This window comes from Mustela erminea, chromosome 16 (assembly GCF_009829155.1).
Source record: "Mustela erminea isolate mMusErm1 chromosome 16, mMusErm1.Pri, whole genome shotgun sequence".
In the NCBI taxonomy this organism is placed as follows: Eukaryota; Metazoa; Chordata; class Mammalia; order Carnivora; family Mustelidae; genus Mustela; species Mustela erminea.
The window spans coordinates 45545121-45570442 of NC_045629.1; the positions used below are offsets into that span (position 1 = coordinate 45545121).

Consider the following 25322-nt stretch of genomic DNA (forward strand, 5'->3'; position numbering starts at 1 on the left):
GTCATTTTTTCTCCAACAGCATTTGCTCACTCGGTGTTCCTGTCACATTTTGGTAATTCTTGGAGTCTTTCATACTTTTCATTATTATACTTGTTACGGTGATCAGTGATTACAACTCACTGAAAGCTTGCATGCTGATTAGCATTTTTTAGCAATGTTTTATAATTAAGTTACGTAGATTGTTTTTTTTGGATATAATGCTATTGCCACTTAAACCAAACCTGCCATATTTACATGCCTGTAAATCCATTCCCCACTTTATGGAAGGTACCCTAAAGTGTTTCTTCAAAGGCTTTAGGGGTTCCTGGGTGGCTCAGTTAAACATCTGACTCTTGATTTCAGATAAGGTTATGATCTCAGGGTCCTGAGAAGTAGCCACGCATTGGACTCCCCACTCAGCGGGGAGTCTGATTCTCTCCCTCTCCCTCTTTGCCTCTCTCCCAACTTGTGCACTCAAGCAGGTGCCCGCTCTCTCTCTCTCTCTCTCAAATCTTTAAAAAAGAAAAAGTAAAACACTTTTAGCTTTCTTAAGTAAAGAATTTAGCAATTTTCTTTCACGTGTGACCTCACCTTTGACCTTGGCTTTTGTATGTATTTTATACAGGATGTTAGGGTAAGCCTGGGATTGTGATAAGGTACCAGGTAGTTGGCTGTAAACAAACCCTTAAAATACGTGCTTGTAAATACAACAGTGTTTGCTTATAAGCTTACATAACCAGCAAAGGTCACGTATTCAAGGACAACAGTATCTTTTTCCAACATAAACATGGGGCCCTTTTCTTCTGTTACCTCTTTGGTTGGGATGGGATAGTTGGTGGAGAGGAAGGTATTACTGAAAGGAGTGGCTGTTGATACTCATGACTCCAGGCATCCTTCATATGGGGAACTTAGCGGACATGAGGCAGAGAAGGAACTTTTAAGCTAGAACTCTGACTCTTACCGTAGATTTTTTTCCTATCTAGGATGCCAAGAATGCTAATTCTGAAAGATGTTAAATAGGTGTCCTGGGGGGAGAATTTCCATGGCCAGAGTTTGTAAGTGCTGGATCCAGCAGGTCAGTGTGACTCTATTGCAGCTCTTCTGGGGACCTTTATGATGATGAGGTGTGAATCACAGGAAGAGCAGGCAGGGAAGTAGTCTCAGCGTGGCCAGCACTCTCAATGAGCATACATTTTGAAGTTCAGACTTCGATATGAATTCTGCTCCCCACTTCTGATCTGTATGTTTTTTGGGCAAGCCTCAGTTCCTTGGTCTGCATTGGAGATTGCTGAGATGACTACATGTGCCAGTGCTTATAAAACACTTAGCACAAAATGCCTGGCACATAATAAACACTTAACAGTTAGCTACAACTAATCCTTTGGAACCCCAGGCTGAATGGCTCTGATATCTTCATGTTCTGGGGAATTACATTGTAACAGAAAGAGCCCAGAATTAAGTGTCCAGAGTCCTGGGCTCAAGTTTGAGCACCAACTCGACAGGATGATTTTTAAACTGTTTTACTCTGTTTCTTTACTTTTGAAATAAACAGGGGATCTTGATGGCTGTCATGTCCAGTCAAGCTTTAAGATTAATGTTCCTTTGGGCTTTACCTAAGCCAGAATTGTCAAGTTCATCTGAAGGACACATGTGTCATCTCTGAATGACTATATGGCTGGAAATTTTAGGTAATTATTATTTATTTGTAGTGTATGTTAGCTAGTAACAAGATAGTTTACTAAGTCATCTCTGGAAAGATAAGCTAAAATTATAGCCAGTTTGACTGACACTTTGTAATCACCATAAAAATTAATATACATTTCAGTCTAAATCAGGACTAGATGTGCCTTTATCCTAAAACTAAGAGCATCGTGTAGGTGTTTGTCTTCTATGATGTGGTCCAGAATGTAATATTAGGCCACATGAATATTTATTTTTATATCCAAAGGGTGATTTTCTGAAGGTCAGTTGCAGGGATGTCTGGTGTCCATAAATAGTTAGATTTTCGGGGCACCTGGGTGGCTCAGTGGGTTAAAGCCTCTGCCTTCGGCTCAGGTCATGATCCCAGGGTCCTGGGATCTAGCCCCACATCGGGCTCTCTGCTCAGCGGGGAGCCTGCTTCCTCCTCTCTCTGCCTGCTTCTCTGCCTACTTGTGATCTCCGTCTGTCAAATAAATAAATAAAATCTTTAAAAAAAAAATAGTTAGATTTTCTACTTTCTGACTTTGTTATTAACATAAGTTGAAAGCGTAAAGTGAATTTAACACCTGCTGCTTTGAGCTTTAATTATCTTGACCACTGTTGACCGCTTGCACTAGTTTAAGGCAGTCAGAGGACATTCATCTAGTAGATAAGGCAGTGTATCTTTCAAGGAAGATCTCAGATTCCTAAATAACTGATTACCACACTGGCAGTTTGAAACAATATTTGTTTGAGGTTTACTTAATCTACGGACTATGTAGGTTTGTACAGTTGCTGTCTCACAGACAGACAGGTTGGGGATGGCACTAAAGCCAAGATCGGTGCATGGGTCTTTTATACTGTTACACTGAATTAACATTCCTCTCTTCATTTATATTACAGATACCATAAGAGTTTTGTCTAAATCATTCTTTCAAAATACTGGTTTTCATCATCCTCAAGTATGTAAAGCCTGGGTCACCATTGCTTGCCTCAATTTTCCATCCTGAAAGGAGTTTATTTTCATGCAGAGGTCTTACATAAAGGAAATTGGTGTGACCAGGCCCCTTGAGTTTGTCGTGGAGACTGGGGTTTGGGTAGAGGAAGTGGCAGCAGCCGACACCGGAAGTGCCGGTGAGACCCTCGCGTGAAAGCACTTTCAAAGCTGAGGACTTTTAATTTCATCCTGTAGGTGACAGAGAACCAACAGTAGGTTTTTAGCTGAGGTGATATATGGTGGCATTTAAGAAGTATGGTCTCAAACTTAAAGACTTAGCCAGTGGCCAAGTAAGGAGACCTTGGGAATTCACGGTCCAGGCCCAACATGGTGTGGTTGCTGCAGTTTGGGGGTTAGGGAAGGAGGGGAGCAGTTCGGGTAGAAGCAGGTATGTATCTTGCCTGCCTTGAGGCATTGTGGGATACCAGACTGAGGCAGTGGTGCGTTCTCTGGGAAGAACTGCCGCCTCCTCAGAGGCAATTAATTTAGTGCTTTCCAGGTCCTGTGGCTGAAGGTGGTGTGAAGCGTCAGCCTTTACCTTGGTTTGCAGGAGATTTTCCTCCTCGCTATACCTAGTAGCTTTCCACAACTTCCCTCTGCTCTCCTGGACTCACATCTTGCATCAGCCAAGGGGGACAAGGTCTGAAAAACCAGCTCTATTTTCCTTCCAGCTCGTACTCAGCCCTGTTAGCTAACAGTATTGGCACAGCCTCACAGAAAGGGTCGGTCCCAAATTCAACAACCTCGTTATGAAATCCTCTAGTTGGCCTGCTGCTCCAGGCTGCTGGGCTGTGCCTGTGTGAATGTTCTCCTCGTTCACTCAGTCCACTGGCTGTGTCTCATTGAGCAAGAGGGTGCTCAGAGTGTGTCCTGGGGTTTTCTGCTTAGCGAGGCAGGCCACACTCGGCTAGGTGTAAAAGCAGGAGTCTTGAGTCACCCCTCTCCATGGCTTTTGTATCTTGGCCCAGGGGAGTGTTTGTGCATAATCCATTTCTCTCTCCAGGCATGGCGAGTGCAGAAATTCAGCCCAGAATGTGGTACCCCCACCAAAGGCATTTGTCATATTTGGAAAGGCCTTTTTTTTTTTTTATTTAAAGGAAAGACAGTGGAGGTATTCCTTGAGCATTGTCTGCTGCAGGGTGAAAAAGGGCCCAGCTTGTTACGATATTAGACTCTGTGGAAGGATTTTGGTAATTCCTCCTCTGTGCTGGGTGCCCCTGACGTCAGAGCAGGAGATAACTGTGGGTTTGATGTAACAGTTATTTTCATGACACTGGAGGATGGAGGAGCCAGGTACCTCTAGTCGCCCTCGAACCCATGAAACTTCCTGTCTGTACCACAGCCATGCTGGAGCCCGGTAGATCCTGAGTGGCTGAGGGAAAGCCAGTGTTTCCCGACACACCCGCGCTTCCTTCCTGAGTCCTGTAGCTGCTTAGACCGGGCAGCTTTGTCAGAGGGTTGTCCTGTGGAAGTCCGTTGCTTGTCACGCCTACCCAGTGTGGTTGGACTTTGTGGTGGCCAGAATTCCCTGGGAGACGTGTTTGGCCCCTCTGCCTGTCTGTCATGACAGATGTGTTAGAACCGAGAACGAACTCACCTAATGAAAAGAAATTCAGTTTACCCGTAGGGATTAAAATATCTTCGTGTTACCATGCCACCTCCAACGTCTTGGACAGAGCCAAGAGGAAAATGAAATCAATGTTAAGAAAAGACAAATAGGTTTCTCATATGTTAAAAGATACATTGACTTACGTCTTAGACTCTAGGTTATTTAAGATGATGGGATGCAATGCGTAGGGGAGGTTTGGGGCAGACCATCTCCCAGGCTTAGAATGGAGAGATCTTAACTATAGAAATCCTGGAGGTCCCCTGCTATGTGCTGACTCTGAAACCCAAGTCAAAGGCCTGTTTGTTTTAGGCAATCTCAATCAGTTGACAAATATTTATTGAGTAGCCATGCACTTTGAGAGAGGCAGGGAGCATGCTAGGTCATTGAAGACTGGCCTTCAGCAAGTTGTACCCAGCTGAGGGGCAAGAGAAAATACACATGAAACGATGAGAAATAACAGTAGGTATTTAGGGCTCAAACTGTTCGTGTGCTATAAAGTCCAAAATCGCAGTGTACAATTACAGGACCTCCAGGGACTGGGGACGTCAGAGCCTATTTCCTAGGCAGGATTTGAGAGCAAGAATGACTGTCATGGGGCAGAGTTTAACATAAGCAGGACTGATAGTGCATTCCAGCGCTAGCCACAACAGCCCAAACAGCATTTACTGAGCACCTACTATATATATACACTAGGTACTGTGATTGCGGGGAGCTGGGGTGGATTAGAGGGGAGGTACAGTCCTTGCCCTCAGAGCGGCGGGGAGTTGGCGAGGGGTCAGGTAAGTTTACTGTTGAGCTGCGGAACCATCCTGATGTGGTTCACGAGCTTTGGGACTTACTGCCTGGAAGGGTCACGATAACCTTGGAAACCCGTGTGATGCAGGATGGCCTCCGATCGCAGAGGTCAGCTCTGACCATTCTAGCAGAAAACTGCTACCAGGCTCTTGGCTCAGGGTGGTCCCTCGATGCCTGCCAGCCACTGGACAACCAGCCCTAAGGATCTCCGTGCTCAACGTGCTAGTGAAGCTCACACAAAGGAAGCTTCCGTGCTTTTCTGTCGGTTGGCACCGAGGCCCTGTGGAGAACACAGGCTCAGGTTTATGTGGCTTTGCTTCTCTAAGCAGCTGCTGAAACCTGAGAGAATATAGGAGGGCTGTGGGGGAGAGCTGGACCCGTCTGTCTTCCTAGGAAGGTTCCAGTCAGGGTGACCGCTGGAACAAGAGAGTTTTATTTTCAGAGGAAATCTAATGAGAGCCAATGTAGTAAGGGAGACTTTTTATAATTCGTCTTAGGAGCAAACGTTCAGTTTTATTAATATTTAAAAATAGGACAATAATGAGTGTTGCCTGTTTTTGAACGCAAATGTTTAGAGTCTGACTGTCTGCTTTGTTTCTGGGTTTTCCTGAGATACTGGTGGGGAAAATACCAATTTACTAAAACCAGTTTTAAAAAAAAATGAGGAGTGCCTGGGTGGCTCAGTGGTTTAAGCCTCTGCCTTCTCAGGTCATCATGATCTCGGGGTCCTGAAATCGAGCCCCGCATCAGGCTCTCTGCTCGGCAGGGACCTGCTTCCCTCTCTCTCTCTGCCTGCCTCTCTGCCTGCTTGGGATCACTCTCTGTCAAATAAATAAATAAATAAAATCGTTTAAAAAAAAAAAATGATACGTCTACTCTGCCTTCCATTCATGTGAGTTACTCTTCTGACCAGGATGAGGTTGAATTTTAATACAAAATCGCTTACTGAAGAGCTCAGAAGCTGTAAAGCTGGCCTACTTCGAGAATGATCCCTCTTCATATGAAGTGTGTGATTTGCTGATTCCAAGTGCCAGTAATATAAAAAGAATGTGCTCGTGTGGCTTTATCTGCATTTGTCATTAAGGCTCTGCTAAGCCAGTGAACCCTAGACATGGGCTCCGGGAGGGCTTTGGCTCTTGTCAGAGGAGCCCCCTGGGGACTGCTGCCTGCAGGGTGCCCTCCCGCCTGGCGTCTGCACGGTCCGGGCTCCCGGGACTCCTGGGGAGCTCTTGGCCACAGTGACAAAGCCCTGAGCATGGCCAGGCCTGCAGACGTTTGGTGGGCCTTGATGGCTCCCTGGGTGATTTGGCCTGAGTATGGGTAATACTGTTGTATTCATCCCCAAGAAAGTCTTAAATAATCTGGGTGTTTGGTAGTTCTCCAGCAAGGGAGCCCCACAGTGACCTTGTGACAGAGAGAATGCCTGAGCTGGCTTTATAACTAGCATTGGGACCACTGAAACTCAGACAGGTTTAGTGGAATATAATGAAATAAGCCCCTGATAGGTGCTTAGGTCTCTGAGCTGTTTCTTTCTCCTGGATTAGGCTATGGAAGCTTCCCTTGGGGGCAAGAGGTTTGCCTGTGGTCAGCCAGGGACTTGGTCTGCGTTATCAGGATGTCCTCAGGAAGCGGAGGGGCCGGAAATGTGGGTTCGGAGGGCTGGAGGAGACAAGGGGTAGTCCCTGTGGTGTAAACCTGAACGGTAAGCTTAAAATGAGCGTGTTTCTGGATCTCTCACCATCCTGAATCTTTTCTCGTTCTTTTCTCAGAGAGCAGAGCTGACCTCTGATAAAGACATGTACCTCGACAACAGCTCCATCGAAGACGCTTCGGGAGTTTATCCTATCGATGATGACGACTATGCTTCTGCATCAGGTTCAGGTAAGGCCGGCTCCTGCCGGGAGCGCTTCTGTTCTTCATGCTGGCGTGTGCACGTGCTCATGCACATACACACACACACGCACACACGTACACACGCACACATGCACACGCACACGCACTCCTGGGGCTTATTTCAAGGAGACAGGCAGGATGCATGGTGGGTAAGGACACACCTTGGGAGCCAGAATGCCTGGATATATTCTAGTATTCTAGCATCCGTCACTGAAGCTCTGAGGTCTCGGGACTGTGTTGGACTTGGCTGAGTCTCCGTTTCTGCCTTCATACAATGGAAAGTAGGGATAGTCTCTGTCATCTAGGTTGTTGCGAGGCTCAAAGGGGTTAACACCTCTTGAGCTCTTAGAGTTTGGTGCTTGGCAGGTAGTCCTTGTTCTGTTAACATTAGTTTTAATTTTATTACGAAGGCTTTCAGAGCGATAAAAGTGGAAAGCCATCCTTAAAGAAATCCCTCAGACATGAGTTTCTTGAAGTCACCAACCCAGTGTGTTCCAGAGTATGCGTGAAACCAAAAAGAGTTGTGCTGGCTTACTCAAGAGGAAGAGGGAGACTGTATCAGCCCAGCAAAATGAGGACAGTGATATCCTCGTTCCCCTAGTATATCTGTAATCTATGACCTCAGTAATGCTGGATGACAAAACACTCCAAAATGTACCAGCTAAAAACAACAGCTGTTCATTAGCTTATTATTCTGAGGATGGCAGCCTAGGCTGGGCTAACTGGACCCCCTTGCATGTTCATGGTCATCTGTAGGCTGGGTTTGCAGCTTTACTGATGTTGGTTGCGCTCTGTCCCAGCTCTGGGCAGACTTGGCTTTGGTGTGCATAGTCTCTTCCTCCTCTAGCGGCCAGCCATTTGTTGAAGGAAGGATGCAGAGATCATAAGAGAGCACATGGAAGTGTGCAAAGCCTCTTGCACACTAGGCTTAGAATTGGCACAGCAACCCTACCACACTTTATTAGTTAAGAGCAAGTCACAGGCAGCCCAGACTCCGAGTCTTTTTTAAGATTTTATTTATCCATTTGACAGAAGAGAGAGACAGGGAGAGGGAACACAAGCAGCGGGAGTGGGAGAGGGAAAGCAGGGAGCCCGATGCGGGGCTCCATCACAGGACCCTGGGACCATGATCTGAGCTGAAGGCAGATGCTTAACAACTGAGGCCTCCCAGGTGCCCTCCAGACTCTAAGTCTTGACGAAAGGATGTACAAACTCATGTTACCGACATGTTATGGACACAAGGTGGGAGGAGTAAAGGATTCTGGCATTTCTGCAATCTACCACACGTGAAATATATCACCTGTACCAGGAATGCCCGCCCTGCCCCCCCCCCCCCCAATAGGTGAAAAGGAAGAAAATCTTGTGCATATATTCAGCAAATAATCAAGTCAGAAATTTGAGGTCAGGAGTGTGCTAGGAAAGTCTTATCCAGGACCTTTCTTGCTTGGTTTTCACTGTAGATTCAACAGATGGTAAAAGTTATGCTGAACGTAGATGTCCGAAATCAGGCTGGCCTGAGCTTCAGGATGACCCAGAGCAGACTGAAATCAGTTGTTGAGGTCTATCTGTATAGAAGTGAGTGTTTTAAATTGGAAACCAGCAAGTCTGAGAAAGACGAGAGAGGTAGTGGCTGACCTAGTAACAGTGAGCTTACGGTGCAATTCGAATGTAAAAATAGCCCTAGATATTCTTGGGGAAGTGATATATACCACACATGCAGAATAAGTGTGGAAAGAGTTGTTCTCCATAGCCCACAACGCTATTAATATCTTTTACTCTTGGCACCTCTTTTTTTCCTTTAGCACCTCAAAAGTGCTTTGTAACTATCTTCAAAATGTCCCAAGAGATCATAAATATGGACCCCTTTTTCCCCCCATTTCATAGATCTTAGAATCCAAGAGTTGTTAGATCTGCAGACATTGTCCAAGTCATTTTCCTGACTTCTGCCAAGATTGTCCTGAAGTTTAATAGAAAGAAAGCAGGTACATCGTCCAGCTTCTCTGCCACCGGTGCAGGTGAAAGGACTTTGGAATGGGTCATTTGAAATCGAGAATACACTAATCAGATAGAGCTAAGCCTTCACTGAGATCCACATTGCTTTTGCCTTGGCTCCAGCTCTGGGCAGAGCATTGCAGCAAAGAAGTGCATCATTCTAGACTTTGGAGACCCCCTGGCACTGCTTAAAGATCTACTGATTCACAGCTTAACGGTAGTAGTTCTAGTTGTAACTGGAATTCGTAAAGCCTGTACTGTGTCTGTTGTTACACTTCCAATATCTCTATAAGGACAGATTGTTACCCTCTTCAGTCTTCACGTGGGAAAGCCCAAGACACGGAGAGATTGAGTAACTTGCCTCAGATCACACTGTCGGAGAGTAATGGAGCTGGACTAAGGGCTGGGGAGTCAGACTCGAGAGTTCCTTTTTCCTCCTTTGTTGACCTGCCTCGTATGTCATAATAAGTTACTCTAGAATTAGGGCACCCTGTCTAGCTGATGCCCAGTCCCAGCTGGAAACTGGGATTCCTCGGGGTTTTGGCTAGTGTGCCCTCTGTCCTCACTCCTATCTTAGCTATCTAATGGGAAAGCAAATGGACCGGAGGAAAATGGTCAGAGGACTAGAGGGTACTTCACAGGTGAGGAGATGGGCCATGATATTGGTGGACTCAAGAATGGACATTAATGAATATGAACACTCCAGCCATTCATTGTATGCCAGACTTACACCATCTTCTTGGGACATAGGGAGGAAAAGGACTTTGGTCCCTGTCTTCAAGGGACCAAGAGACTGAGAGAAATGCAGAAATGAGAAAAAATAATTGCACCACAATGTCCTGAGTGACGTAATATGGAGAGTGCTGTACAACAAAAATTTGAGTCAAACATAAGAGTTCTGGTTAAAAATGGTGGATGGAACACACGTACTTTCCAATGCCCAACTAAGCTGTCAATAAAGGAATTGGTCCTAAACTCACAAGGACACATAAAACAGGAGAGGAGACCAAAGCCATGATGTGTTGAAGGCTGGGAAGCAGATGGTCTTGTAATGGAGAGAGAGGGGATGATGTTGATTCTGGGCAAGATGGCGCCAGCAGCAATTTCCCAGTTGGAAACAGGCTCCGGGGTGGGATGTCTCAGGCCATGGGAAACAAGGAGATCTTGCAAGTCAGGGATGATGGAGATATGATTCTGGGGGCTCCCAGGTCTCTGGTTTGGGCAGGGGGGCCATCTATTTGAATAAAGGTGATAAATACAGTAGAAGAACTAGCCAAGGCAGATCGCTCCTCTGTCTCTGATGGAAGAAGACTAGCTTGAGGGAATTGTTGACCTTACAAAAATCTCTTCTCTCTTACAACAGAGCCTCCTACTTTGGTGATTCGTATTTGTAACTGTTATGAACGAAGGGCGTCTTGAAAGCCCTTAATGGACAGTTTTTCATTTGGCATTGGCAAAAATCTTTTGTAAGGAAATGATTCATTGCAGGAACAAATCAAGCGTATTATGTGTAAGACTTTGATAGAAAATCAGGTGGGCCGATAGAAAAGAGCAGTGTGTTTCTGGAGCCGTCATTGTTAGTGATGTATTTACATACTGCTATTTTATGTGTACAGTGCTTTCTGATATCTGTCACATGCAGACGTCTAAGAGTGAGTTATCCCCATTTTACACCTGAAGACACTAAGACTTCCAACATTTCTCGCCCAAGGTCACACAGCTAAATCTGTCGGAACCAGTGCTGGACTTGTTTTTAATGCCAAATCCTGTGTTTATTTCAAATATACCCTACCATTTCTTCTCTGAGGATGAGTGTACGTGCTCAAGTTAAAGGAGAGAGTTGATAGAATATTTTTAAAAATGTGACTTTAAACAGAAATAAAAGCAACACAGTCACAGCTCTTGCCCTGTTTCTAGCATGTTACCTCTTCTGCACTGCTTATTACGTTACCTGATTCTGTGAGGAATTCGGAGGTATTCCTTACTCATTCCTGTCTGAGGAAGCGGGTTAGTTTGAGGTAGAGAGTTTGAGTTGTTATACGTTTGACAAATAATCACTTAAAAAGAATGTTGTATTTGAATGTGAGAAATTCTCAGATGCTATTCTGGTGGTCAAAAGGCCAAAAGCAAAAAAGAGTGTCCAGGTGGCAGTTGGTGGTTAGTCACGTTGAACAAATACTGGATCAGAGCCTGTATGTGCTGGGGAGTCTGTCAGGCACTCAGAGAGCAAACCAGAGCAAAACAGAGGCTTCAGAGAGGCCAGAGCCTTACGGACCTTCCAGTCTCATTATGGGGGGTCGTGTGGGGGAGATGACTACTTCATTCAGTAGCCTAGAAATAAATACATGATTACACATCTGTGGTAAATGTACTTTGGCTAAGAAAGCCATTTACCAGAGGACTCTGTAATATGGAAGGGAGAACAAACTGGGGAATGACCATTGTGCTGAAGTCTAGAGGTGAATGAGGAGTTGGTCAGATGAGGGCTTCCAACAGGCCATGAGGGAACAGACGAGAGGGGAAAGTGATGCTCAAGGAAGCTAGAAAGTCAAACATAAGAGTTCTGGTTAAAAATGGTAGATGGAACACACATACTTTCCAATGCCCAACCAGGTCCAGCCAGGGCTGGACCATGCAGGGCTGGACTGAGGCATTTTCTTTTCATCTCAGGAGCAGTGGGGTACCGTTGTAATGGTTTTAAACAGAAGGGTGATGGGGTCACAGCTGGTCTGTGGGCAGTGGACTGAGGGGGGCTCTTGGGAAGAAGGCAGGTCTGGTGGCTTATGGATAGATCACAGTGGAGTGGATCAGGCTGGTGGTTCTGGAACTGTGGAAAGGTGGTGGGATGAAGACCTATTAAAGTAAAATCCGAACTAAGGTGATCAGTTCAAGGTGGGGTAAGGAAGAAGTCAGGGTTGTGATTTATAAGACTGGAGGATTCCGTCCGCTGCCAGGTAACACAGGTCGACAACCGGGTTTGTGGGAGGATGGGGGTGAGGGGTGGGGGGCGGAGAGGAGATTGTGAGCTCTGTTTTGAACATTGAGAGGTGGACAAGCAGGCCAGTGGCGTCTGTAGGTCTCCATTTCAGAGGAGTGTTAATTAAGCTAATGTTATAAACTTTGGTTTCCTTTGTATTTAGATAGTAATTGAAGCCAGGAGTGGGAGGGAGGGAGAAAACAGCCTAGGGCAGAACCTTAAGGGACTCTGATATCTTGCATCCAGGTCAAAAGAGAATGAGCTGAAGGCAGAGGCTTTAACCACTGGATCAAGTCCCGCATCGGGCTCTCTGCTGAGCAGGGAGCCTGCCTCCTTCCCCCTCTTTCTCTCTTTTCTCTCTGCCTACTTGTGATCTCTGTCTGTCGAAAAATAGATAAATAAATCTTTAAAAAAAGAGAGAGAGAGAGAGAGAGAGAATGAGCCTGCAAAGGACACTTAGAAGAGTAGCCCAAGAGGTATAGGGGGAAACTGTGACGTCAAAGTTCTAGAAGTCCAAAGAACATATGGAGAAGGAGATGATCATTGACCGGTGTCCAGTGGTGCGAGGGGGGTCCCGTTAGAGGAGAGCCACTCTGGAAAACGGCTTTGGATATGGCAGCACAGAGGACGTCGGTGACCTCATTGACAAATGTCACCGATAGCATGATGACATGGGAAATCTGACTAGAAGGAGGCCAGCAGAGTGCATTGCTGGTGAGGAAGGGAGCTCTTGTGAGGATCCACCATGCCACTGGAAAAGTCTGGCAAAAAAAAAAAAAGAGGGGAGAGAGGGGGCAACCGTTCCCCTCAGAGAATAAAGGGTCTGCCGCTGGAGAGTCTGCCTTTCTTATTGTTATGTCGTGTTTGAAAATGTGAAGTGTAGCGTATTTCAGCATAGCAGAGGAAATCTTGTGGGCAGGAGAGATTTGAACATGGAAGTAAAAGAAAGCTCCTTGAGAGCATTGGGGATGGTATTACAGAAAAACACCAGGCTGCCCGCAGATCACTCTGAAGTCACCTTGTCGCAGTGGAAGCTGCGGGAAGGTTAGTGTGGGATCCTTGGGGAGTGGGTGGTTTGGAAGCACCTGACCCTGTCCGCGTCCACCCCGCACAGCACTCTCTGCTCATAGAGAAACCTGCGTTGGGATTCCTGTGCTCCGCTCACCTTTGCCTGGTTTTTTCCCAGGAGCTGATGAGGATGTAGAGAGCCCAGAGCTGACAACATCCCGACCACTTCCAAAGACAGGGTTCACGAGTGCTGTTCCGAAAGTGGAAACCACGACACTGAAGATACAGAACAAGATACCTGCTCAGACGAAGGTGTGTTTGTTTTGCATTGCGTTAGCAGGTTCTTGTAAATGATTTTTTAAATTGCCCAGAATGTTCCTTTTGGGATGCCCCATTTAAAATGGTGTAAGGATGCATGGTCTTTTCATTATATTGCTGTGAATGGCTCTTCCTTACTCCCCATGATCGTTTTGACATTTACCCACCTACTAGTTCATTGTTTTTGTTAGAACCATACAATATGTAGCCTTTTGAGACTGGCTTTTTTCTCTGAGCAATACACATTTAAGGCTCCTCCATTTAAGGTTCCTGTGTCTCTTCCTAGCTTGGGAGGTCCTTCTTCCTACTGCTTTTATCATCCAGGCCTAGCTTATATGTGGGTATCTTTTATAGGATGCTCCTTCTAGAAGGATCGCACAGCCCAGTTAAGAAGCAAAATGTTTTCTGTTTATTTGGGCTTCAGCCAAGAAAATTTGTTTTCATTTCATAAAGAATTGATTCTGAGTTTAAACCATTGTGAACTTTTATGTGTGCTAAAACGGGTTATGGAATAAGGACACTCCAGGTACCTGTCTCATTATTTCTGAACGTCTCCCTTAGGCCTATCATCAGTGGCCTACAGACTTTGCCCTCTTTCGGTGATAATGATGCCTGTGGTTACATCCCAGTATATTCATTTTGAGAGCTGAGTTATTAAGAAATAAGCTCTTTGGGGTTAGAACACAGCAAAATTACTAGCTAGTGAAAACTATGAGACAGGTGATTTTGGCTGTATAGTCATGGTATTGTAATTAGTTGACCAGTCACTACTGGGTGAGCTATTGAAGTTGGAAAATGCAAATGAAAGTCTGAAGAAGGGGTGCCTGGGTGGTTCAGTGGTTCAGTCTGGCTCTTGATTTCAGCTCAAGATTTCAGGGTCCTGGGATCAAGGCCCGCGGCAGGCTCAGTGCTCATCATGGTGTCTGCTTGTCACTCTCCCTCTGTCCCTCCCCCTGCTCTGTGTGCTGTCCCTCATGCACACTCTCCCAGATAAATAAAATCTTTTTTAAAAAATGTCTGAAGAAGGTCTAGGCTTTAAATCCTGCATCTGGTCAAATTTCTTATCTCTCTGAGCCATTCCTCATGGGTCCTTGAGAGGATTAATTGTGGGTGCATAGAGCATGTCACCTGAGACCCAGTAAGCTGTAGAGACCGAGGCAGTTCACCAAACGAGTACATATAACTGCAGTAGTAGGCTTTGTTGATGGTCCCAGGGTAGCAGGCTGGTTACGAAAACCCAGAAACACAAGTGTCCACTTTGAGAACTCACTCATCCTTTGGTTGGAAGTGAGACGCTGCCAGGTTTTCATAGGAGACAGGACATGGAAGGCCATCTCCTGTCAATAGCTACGTGTCTTCTCTGGAGGAAGAGGTGCCCCCCCCAAAAGGTAGGAACACATGGGGGCCATCGCACGCTTTCATTTTCCTCCCTTTGTCAGAGGGCACTGGTTTTCCCTCCCAGTCCCAGTGTACCCCCAGGGCCTGTGAACAGGAGTATGAGGGACAGAGCTACATATGTTTCCACAGAAGGGAAGGAGCCATGTTCTGTCCTCTGTAGCTTGGAGTGTGCTCTGCAGGGTTAATAAGATGGGCCAGTTCCTGTTGGTGGCAGACGAACTTCCGGGCCAGGTCATAGGGGAAAAGGAGAAGCTCTTTGAATCCTGAGGCAGATGTACCTCACATGTTCTGGCTCCACTCATGGTAGCTGCTCCATAAACATGTGAAGTTGAATGAATGAAAGAAGGATGGGAGAAGGGGAAAAATGAGAAGTAATGGGTGTATTGATGGTTGGATGGGGAGAGGGTCCTCAAAAGTGTGCGGCAGTTATCCAGTGTGGCCATTGAAGGACGCATTTGGTATTACCACAGTTTTGTTTGACCACTTGTGACTGAATCTCTTGAAGTCAGTGACCGTCAGGACCCAGTAGCTTGAGGCAGGAAACTCCATTTTGGCTTTCAGGGGTCAAGAGTTACATCCTAAGCAAAACCTAATGTGACAGTAGTGTTCTGGTCAGTTGACAGGAGTGGATTGAAAATGGATTTAAATTTTTAAAAATTGGCTTTAAGGAAGTAATTGTGTGAGATCTAGATAAAGAAGATAGATGTTTGGCGGATGAGCTCAGAAATTCAGAATCCCCAAACATTTTAACACATATTTATCTGCCTAGTATCATTTGTATTCAACGGAGTCATCATTCATCTCTTCATGAGAGGTTTATTAAATGCTGCTCATTGTGTGTCAGACATTATTCTAGGTACTGATAATGATAATATTGATAGTGAATATTATTAAGTGATTTCATTTTCTATCTTATAGTTACATGGCGGTACAACTAAATTAAACATTGCCTCTAGGATGCCATTAACATAGACTGCTTTCGAATGGGTCTGACAGTGGCATCAGTGTCACTGTCATAGATATTCTGTCTAGTTTGTTGTAAATTTATGTGACAGAAATAAAAAGAACACAGTTGTTTGTTGAAGCAGAGCATTGCTTGCAGTCTTTGACTTCTGATACATTTCCATAGCATCAAAAACACCAGACATGGATGTGACAGATCTTTAATTGACTTCGTTTAATCATCTATGGTGCCTTTTTGTAATTTCATCTTGCACATACATACAAGACCTAAGGTATTTCAGATTTGCTCTGTACTGTAGAAATAATTCTTCTTGGTCAAACCCTTGCTTCTGTACAATAAAGTGTTTCAGTGTAAAGAACGAATGTTGCATCCAGAGCACCTGGAAGCTTGTGCACAGATGGAATATCCCTATTCGTGCATGGTGACCCCAGCTCTGTGGAGACTGCCTGTCCCCATACCCACAGACACCCGAAATGCAGAAGCAAAGTCAGAGGGAATTGTGTCAAGTCTCACAAATGATTATAGAGACTCAGAAAATCTGAGGGGATTCATGGGATTCATCATAGTAATGGGACACAAAGATGTGGCTAAGTTAAACTCAGTCTCTCATATCACAGTAGCTGCTATATCCATCTTATTCACCACAAGAACTCATTTACCCTTTTCCCTAGTGATAAGCCTGAGTAGCTACCTGGTTGAGTTTTTGCTTCCCTTTCCTAACTGCTGGGAACAGTGCTACTGAGCAGTGAAAAGGATATTATGTGAGAACCTAGAGAATCCATTCGCTCAGCTCTTAAGCGGTCTGTCCTTCACCGTGCCAGTTAGTAACAAGTTTTCCGTGGGAAGAATGAAGAAAATGCAGGCAAAATGCTGCCAGTGAGCTTCTCTTTTCTGCTGTACTTTGGTTCACAAAGACCTGGGAAGACCTTTCATGTTTTCTTGTTTCAGTAATGTAGATCGTAGTGAATGGGTGCATGCTGGGTGCGTGTTGTACAGCGGTGAAATAATTCTCTGCGGCCTGTGCTTTCTGTAAGTCATGCCAGGTTGAGGTTTAAGGGTATAGGGTTTCTTGCAGTTTGGGGAAGCGTTGACAGACCTTCTTTATCCCACTTGATGATATGAATGCCATCTTCATTGGAAGCCTAGTGCTCTGTTCACTGAGGCAGGGACGCATGACCTAATATACTCCAGAATTCAGACAGAGCCACCTGGCCTGCCTGGTCTAGTTAGTGATCCTTCCTGGGAATACTTTCAGGCACTCCAGGAAGGTGAGGTCTTTTTATGTTTTTAACCCTCTAGGCTTGAGTAGCACGCTGACATTTTGGATGAACCCTGGCCTCCAGAAAGCAATCACTTGGCCACAGCATAGAGTCCTAATGAAAATGGACTTAGGTGTTTGTAGAAAGACTAGTAGAGCTGATAAGGGTTATTGTCTACACTAATTATTGCCAAGGGAGTTGACAGTGTTTCCCTCAATAGTGTTGGTCAACAAGAACTTCAGCCTGACAGTTAAAGGTTGCTGTAAGAACATGGATGTGATGTAATAAACACCTGAACAAGGCTGTGAAAATGGGAATCCAAGGAAGGCACTTTATTTGAGAGACTGGTGGAAGGCAAGTTGATAGGACTGTGACATGGCAAAACATACGATTTGAAATGTGCTCAAATAACTTTGGGGGTCCAAAAGAATAGCTGGTACGATTAATGGAAATAGAGAAGAAGGTTGATATTATTCAGTGATACAGCCAAGGGTTAGTGTCCTGCACACTGCTGGGTGTTTGGGGTTAATGCTGACTGGAGATGAGCTTCTGAGAGTTGCCATCTTGGATTTGTGCTTTAGAATTGTGGAAAACCCAAGAACCTCACAGTGCCCTTTGTTAAATGGAGGTAGGCACCAAGGTGCAGGAAAGTGGTATGACTTGGTCAGGATCACATGGGAGCTGCTTCTAGAGCCCAGACCCCTGAAGTTCTAGTTCACTGAACTGAACTTAAACTGAAGTTGTAAAAGTGAGTAGGTAGAGGGGAGCATTGCTGGGTAAGTCTGGAGGGCTACTGCACAGAGTTGGTAGCAGGAAGAGTCCTTGCAGAACACCTGGAGGGAGGGCCTGAAAGGAAGCTGTCGTCATCACAGTGCCTGGTGTAGCAAAGGGATGAAGGAATAAGGAGAATTGGGACCATGTTCTTGGGTTGGCACAGCCAGAGAGAGCTGGCACCTGAAGTCAGAGGAGTGGTAAGAAAAGAGATCTTACGAAATGTCAACTAAAACAACCTAAACCTGTCATTTGGATTCTCTTGAACTCGCTAAGCGGCCATCTTTCCTCTACCTGTGATGGTGTTTTGCAGAACCATGGAGAGCATGGCTCTACCCCAGGACTCACCCGTTGGTATAAACATCATAATTATTTCCCAAATTCATTATTGGGGAAAAAAATAATAAACCCTGGAAATGTACTTCTGTTTTCTCTTCTTTCTAGCACATTAAAAATGATCTTTATACTCTTTTCCCTTATCAGTCACCTGAAGAAATTGATAAGGAAAAAGTTCCTCTCTCTGACTCAGAAAGGAAAATGGACCCCGCTGAAGAGGATACAAATGTGTATACTGAGAAGCACTCAGACAATCTGTTTAAACGAACAGAAGTCCTGGCAGGTGAGTAGCCCAGTGGGGACCTGGTGGGAGGGTCCTTAAATAGGCCTATTTGGCTAAGTGATATTCAGAGGTGTAAGCCAAGCTTATTAAATGTCACCTTCCTGTGGAGAGCAGTCTGAGGGCCTGTCTCATTCTAGAGTGAGAGACAAGAGTTAGGCAAATGTTCTTTTTTTTTTTTTTTCTCTCTCTGCTTCCTCATCCTACCACTTGGTGTAAGAAGAGGAAAGTTTGGATCTGAATTGGTCCAGAACTGGGTATGGAGGAGATGGTAGGGTGTGAAGCTCAATCCGTCCAGTTCCAAGTTCTCCTGATTCCAAAATAAACTTGAGAAGGAAAAGTCCTTTATAGGGAGAGGAGGGCAGTTGAGGCCAGTAAAGACCCAAGGCATTAAGGATGCTGTCTCTAACTGTAACTTAGCTGATGAAAGCAGTCTCCATTTGATTTTAAAGGGGAAGATTTGTGCGATTTAAGAGCACTGAGTCCTTGAAAGGACAGTCCCAAAGCCAAGACTAGAAAGGACATTTGCTTGCTTTTTTTCGCATTTACCCTTACAAAACATAAGTCATTTATATCCTGTTTTGTGCCTTCACTGAAAAAGCAACTAGAAGATTAGATATGAAGTGTGAGAAAACTGAAGAATTTTAAAGTATGGAATTAGTTGAGGCCCCAGTCAGATTTTTCTTATTGAGGCTTTTGGCTGATATGATTAATTCTAATCAAAGAAAGTATCGTCCCTTCTTGGGAATGTCAGATTTGGGTAATTCACCTGGTTGCCTCATCAAATCCAGTTTTTCAGCGTTTGGGGGTTTTTCGAGTAGCGCCTTTTAAAAAGTATAAATAGATTGGGCTTGACAAAGTTAATTTCTGCAACCCTTGAATCTCTCCTGAAAGTAATCTTCCTTTCGGCATGTTTCAGCGGTCATTGCTGGCGGAGTTATCGGCTTTCTCTTTGCGATTTTCCTTATCCTGCTGTTGGTGTATCGCATGAGAAAGAAGGATGAAGGAAGTTATGACCTTGGAGAACGCAAACCATCCAGTGCTGCTTATCAGAAGGCACCGACTAAGGAGTTCTACGCCTGAAACTCCCACTTAGTGTCTCTATTTATGAGATCACTGAACTTTTAAAAATAAAGCTTTTGCATAGAATAATGAAGATCTTTGTTTTTTGTTTTTTGTTTTTTGTTTTTTCCATTAAAGGGCCATTCTGGCACTTTAATGATAAAATCCCATTGTATTTAAAACTTTTCATGTATTTCTTTAGAACGGCATAAAATTAAAACTTAACATCTGCAGTGTTCTGTGAATAGCAGTGGCAAAATATTATGTTATGAAAACGCTCTATGTTCATGGAATCGGTTTAAACTTTTATGGGCAGATACAAAATGATTGTTTTTATCCTCTGGTTCGAAGATGAAAGCTGTTTAATTTGTGTCCGCATGTCTCTGATGGACCTTACCAAGTTGGTCTTAACTTTGTTAATTTATCTGTTGTTCCCCTCTCTCCTCTGCTCTTCCCCTCTTGTCCCCTTGAAAACAAAACAAAACTCTATGCCTTTTGTAGCTGTTACGGTGCAATTTGTCTTTGGATAATTCAGATAATGGTAATTTAGTGTATATGTGATTTTCCAAATATGTAAACTTTAACTTCCACTTTGTATAAATTTTTAAGTGTCAGACTATCCATTTTACACTTGCTTTGTTTTTCATTACCTGTAGCTTCAGGCAGATTTGCAACAGCAAATTAATGTATAAAATCGGACAATTACCACAAAACTGTTCAGTCATAGCTATGTAATCACATCTTCTTTTGGGAGGATTTGATGTGAGTTAACTGACAAGCCTCAGCAAACCCAAAGATGCTAACAGTATTTTGAGAAGTTGCTGCAGATTCCTTTGGCCACTGTATTTGTTAATTTCTTGCAATTTGAAGGTACGAGTAGGGGTTTAAGGAGAAATCAGTTTTTGTTCTTAAAAATGCATTTAAGTTGTACACGTCTTTTTAAGCCTTTGAAGTGCCTATGATTCTATGTAACTTGTTGCAGACTGGTGTTAATGAGTATATATAACAGTTTAAAAAAAAGTCGGTATTTTATAAGCACAGACAATTCTAATGGTAACTTTTGTAGTCTTATGAATAGACATCAGTTGTCATTTGGGAACATAAAAACTACTGAATAAATCATGTGGCCTAATATTGAAAATGTCACTGTTATAAATTTTGTACATTTTCGATCCAATGTACATCTCCCCTTTGCAAATGACCATCTGCTCTCGAGGATGATGGGGGTTTGATTTCTGAGCGTTCCGTAGTGTCTGTAAATCAAAACCAAAGAGCTCATCGATGAGGCTGTTTACCAGACTCCCTTCTGAACTGGCCAGAGAAAATCTGACTGTAGCCTCCTGCTTGTGTTTGGGTGTCGACATTGGAAGACTGCCAGGGAGGGAATTGCGAAGTTGGCAAGCTTTGTAGGCTAGCTGATGGCAACATTGAGAGGGTTGCGTGCTTTTGCAAATAACTCTTGGGATAAATTCTAAAGAACTGAAAGGGACTTTCCTGATGTCAGTATCTAAGGTTTTGTCCTGTAGACGGATGAAGACTGAGGTACCTTGGAAACTGTGCTCCAGATCTCTCCTGAAGCTTCACTAAAGAACCAGTACATGGAAATGCTATAGTTTAGCCCGTAGGGAAGGAAAGCGGGGCAGGGTGGCTCTGTGCATTAAAAGGAGGGCCTCCCTGCTGAGGATTGAAATTGCTGGAAAGCGGGGGTGCCTGAGGAGGAGATGGAAGTCTGAGGGTACCCTGCCTGGGTATTTCCTTCTAACAACATTTCCTTTTCTGTTTTCACCATAAATTTTGTTTTACTGTGTGAGCCGCCAAAGTAGGAAGAAGACTGCAAAAACAGCAACCCTTTCGATCCATAATGTACTTTTAATAAAGTATGAATACTTCACTTAGAGAACGTTCCCTGGAATTGCCACATAACTCATTAAAAAAAAAAAAATTTTAAGCAGCACTCGGAACAGTGTATACTTAAATTCTTAATGGCCTTAATTCTCAAATTCCTGTCCCATCACTTACAGAGTCAATCCACTTTGGGGTGGTTAAAAGAAAGTTCTAGCACCTTCTAAAGTTGCACAATATCCCTCGATTACAGAGGTAAAGAATGTAGTGGGTATACCTCTAACTGTGCAAAGCATAGTGAAATTCAGTTCATAGAATAACAACTGCTTGCAATAGAATGCCAAGAAAAGAAAGTTTCTGGCAAATATTTTGTCACTGCTGTAAAGCAAAATATTTGTTAAAGTGCCAAAATAAAGTCTGTCATGCTGAAAGTTTAAAAAAAAAAATCATTGTATAGACTGACATCCAGTTTTCTTCAACTGTATGTTTTCTGCTGAGTTTTTTTTTTTCTTCTTTTTAGTTTTTAAGATGCAGTAAATCTTGCTATATGAAGTGTTAGTAACAATTACCGAGTTCAGGAAAGTTCTGGCAAAATATAAACATTAAAGCCAACATGAAAATTTCCTGTTTCCTTAGCCACATGTAAATGATTTCCTTTGTGCGAATATGGCTTTGTGTTTGGAAGACGTGCAGTATTCCAGCTGCCCTGTTCTCAGTGGATGGGAAGGTGGGATGAGCTCATGGTGTGTTTTCAAGTTTCAGCTACAGGTGCCTCGCACCTGAACTTCAGGATTGGGACCTGGTTAATAAAACTGAACTTAAGTTGGACAAGACAGCATAATTGCCATCTTATTCACATTCAAAGTTGATAGTTTCGGATTGGATATTTAGTGAAATGGTATTTTGGTAATCTTTCTGCAAAGGAGGTAAAAGCCCCTTGCTTTTTGAGGGTATAATGTGTTTGTACAAGGTCTAAAAGACTAAGCTTAATAATAATAAGTAGAACATAGTTACCTTACTCTGGTTTCCCAAAGGAACTTGAATGTCCCGCAAAGGGTGCTGGATCCTATAAAAACAGGGGCAATAACAGCTTTCATGGTTTTCATGGAGCTTGCTTCTTTAGTGTTTTAGACATTTTGAAGACCTATGGAAAATTTTAAATGAGGAGCAAAAATAGAAAACCTAAAAATATTGCAGGGTGAATTTTACGATCACAATCATCTTTACAACTTTATTATAATTATGTAATGGATGGTAGGAAAAAAATTTAATGTTTGGTTTTAAAAGGCAATGACTTAAAGCAACATAACCTCTAACTTGAATTTCTGAAGTTCTAAACCTCTGGCAGACATCATTGAGACCCGAAGAAGTTTTCAATTAAAATTAACCAAGCCAGATGATAAATGTAGTCTGAATTGAGTAACCACAAAGGTGTTTTCAGTGCTGATATTTTATTATAATACTGAAAGTTGAGATTTGGCTGTTTTGGGGAAATCTGCTTTAGCAGGCATGGGAAACTTTTTTAAAAAAAAGATTTTACCTTTTATAAAAGATTTATTAGACTAAGTAAGAGAGAGCACAAGCCAGGAGGAGAGGCAGATGGAGAAGCAGACTCCCCACTGAGTGGAGAGCCTGGAGGCAAGAACTCAATCCCAGGACCTTGTAGGTCATGACCTGAGCCAAAGGCAGACGCTTAACTGACTGAGCCCGGGCACCCTGGCATTGGGAAGCTTTAAAAAGAATGAAAAACCCTGCCATTTAGTGGTAAGAATATCAAAATGAATTTTGTCCCACTCTATCTCCTGATTTTGGGCAACTTCACTCTTACACTTACTGTTCTAAGATTTCATTCCTTTTTGTTTATCTGTTGTATATGATTTCTGGCAAGGCATTTTCTGACTAAGGAATCATGGTGGCTTCGGAAGCAACTTGGTTTTCTGTGAGTTAGGTGGAAGGGTATATGTGACCCAAGCAATAATTCTAACCCACAAATGGAGTGAAGCTGTAGGCTTTGATCTTTCCGGTGTATGAGCACAAGTCATTCATTCTTGTTGCCTTGGCAAAGTAGCATTCAAGCAACAAATGGTTGTATGTGCAAGGCGTAGGAGGTTTAATCAGCAGATACTTGACTACTGAATATGTTCTGGGTACTCTTCTGGGGGCCGGGGGTATAGTGATGAGACAGAGCTCCTGCTCTCACGAGGTTTGGAGAGGGGTGCATAGAGGAAACAAAGCTAGCAAGGAGGACTTGCTAGTTGGTAGTAATTTCCATGATGGACGTCATGCAGGCTGGTGTAAGGGACTGAAGGACTCGATGGGCCCAGCTAGGCTAGGTGTGCTGCGGTAATGACCTCAAAATCTCAGCAACTTGCAATAGTGAGGATTTACTTGGATCTTACTCGTGCCATGTGTCCAGCGGTTGGCAGAGTTCTGCTGTGAATGGATATCCTCAGCCTCAATGTCCAGTCATTGGAGTACCTGTTACCTGGAATGCTGCCGGTCACTGTGGGAGAAAGAAAAGCATAACCAAACAGTGGCTCTTAAGCCTTCTACCCAGTAGTGACCCATGTTACTTCCCACCCACACCTCATTTGCCAGAGCAAGTCCTGTGACCACACCTAATTTCCAGTGTGCAGAGAGGTACGATTCTAACTTGTGCCTGTAGGGAGAGAGATGGTGTATTTGTGAACGGCTAGAATTACTACAGCCTGGTCATGAAAGGTCTCTCAGAGGGTAAGCCCTGAATGATGTAGAGCCAGTGTGCTAAAATCAAGATAAGTATTCCAGGCTGTGGGAAGCCCTAAACAGGGACAGAGCTTGGGCCCCTTAGAAGAACAGTGACAAGGCCAGTGTTGGACCTTGGTAGTAGACCATGGTAGAAAAGGTGGGATAAGAATAGCTGAGAAGCGTTAATTGCCTCCTTACGGGTCTTCTGTCTTCTACTTTTGTTCATTTACAATTTATTCCCACAGTGAAGTGAGGCTGATCTCTTTACGATATCCATTATTTCACATTCTCTTCAATGGCTCCTATAGCACTTTGAACGAAGTCCTGACTCCGTACACCCGCCCTCAAGATCTTCAGGATCTGATCCCTGGACAAGGCATTATAAGGAGACACAGTAGTGGTAATAGTGTGGCCACTTAAGGGATCATTATTGTTACCTAGAGGAGAAACGATGGTGGCTTGGCCTAAGGTGGTAATGGTGGAAACAGAGAAGACGGGAGAGGAATTGTTTGGGGAGGTGGAATCCACAGGGCTTGCTGAAAGGTTAGAAGGAGTGGGGAATACGGAAAGAAAGGAATCAAAGACGACATCATATTTTTGGCTAAGCTGAGTGAGTCCCATTCTTAGAGGGGGACTATCAAGGCATTGGCTGGTGAGAGTTCCTTCTGAGATACTCAAGTGCAGATGAACAACTGAATGTAAGAATCACAGAAGAGGTCTGAGCCGGAGTTAGTAACTTAGGAATAGTGTCCCATCACTTGACTGTTGGCACTCTTCTTTCCTTCTTTGCTCTGCTCTGCTCTGTAAGGCAGTTGGAGGGCAGGGAAAAGGATGCCTCATGCAAACGATGCTTCCCAAGCTTCCTTGCCAGCTGGCTTCTAGGAAAGTTTGGCCGGTGGAAGAGTATTGGCAGAAGACTAGAGGTCAGGTGGAAGAGAAAAGCCAGAGTACTTGCCCCTCTTCTCCCAACTTTGGGCAGCATCTCCAGCATTCATGTATCTGCCCAATGGCTTGAATTCCCACTGAACCATCAAGTTCCCAGTTCCCACCGTTCCTTAACTCTCATGAGCCCCACTTTCCCCCTCTGTCTCCTCAGCCTTAGGGAGGGTAGTGGCTTTGTGCCATTGTTGTTCTCTGGGTTATCTAGCCTTCCCCAGTTTGCCCTTGCAGCTTTTCCAGCATCTTCACACCTAATTCCCTGGACTGAATTGCCTCTATTACATTATCCAGCCTGGCTCTAGTTTCCTTCCTGGACTCTGACTGATGACACAGGAGTGAACACAAGGTAGATAGTATTTAAAGTCATGGGTCCAGATGAGATCAGCTGGAGAGGTAAGTAGGTAAAAAGGGAGGATGGCCCCCAGGTCTGCCTTCTAGCACAGTCTTTCTAGAGGAACTACTACCAGTTTCACTTTTCAGTATTGGTCACAGAATT

The 25322-nt window shown here is 44.1% G+C and overlaps 1 protein-coding gene and 1 long non-coding RNA gene across 2 annotated transcripts in view; one reads left to right on the top strand and one right to left on the bottom strand.

The window, feature by feature from the left end:
- Positions 1-21606, top strand: part of SDC2 (syndecan 2) — a 103600-nt gene extending 81994 nt beyond the window's left edge. The window contains exons 2-5 of the mRNA XM_032316617.1: positions 6830-6941; positions 13109-13242; positions 18124-18259; positions 19176-21606. Coding sequence (XP_032172508.1) covers positions 6830-6941; positions 13109-13242; positions 18124-18259; positions 19176-19339 — 546 coding nt within the window. The 3' untranslated portion in view covers positions 19340-21606. The remainder of the gene's footprint in view (positions 1-6829; positions 6942-13108; positions 13243-18123; positions 18260-19175) is intronic.
- Positions 17181-23862, bottom strand: LOC116575308. Its single transcript, XR_004279699.1, has 3 exons — positions 23560-23862; positions 22175-22304; positions 17181-17823 (listed from the first exon to the last, which is right to left on the bottom strand). It is a non-coding gene; the product is annotated as an uncharacterized LOC116575308 (long non-coding RNA).
- Positions 23863-25322: the final 1460 nt, after the last annotated feature.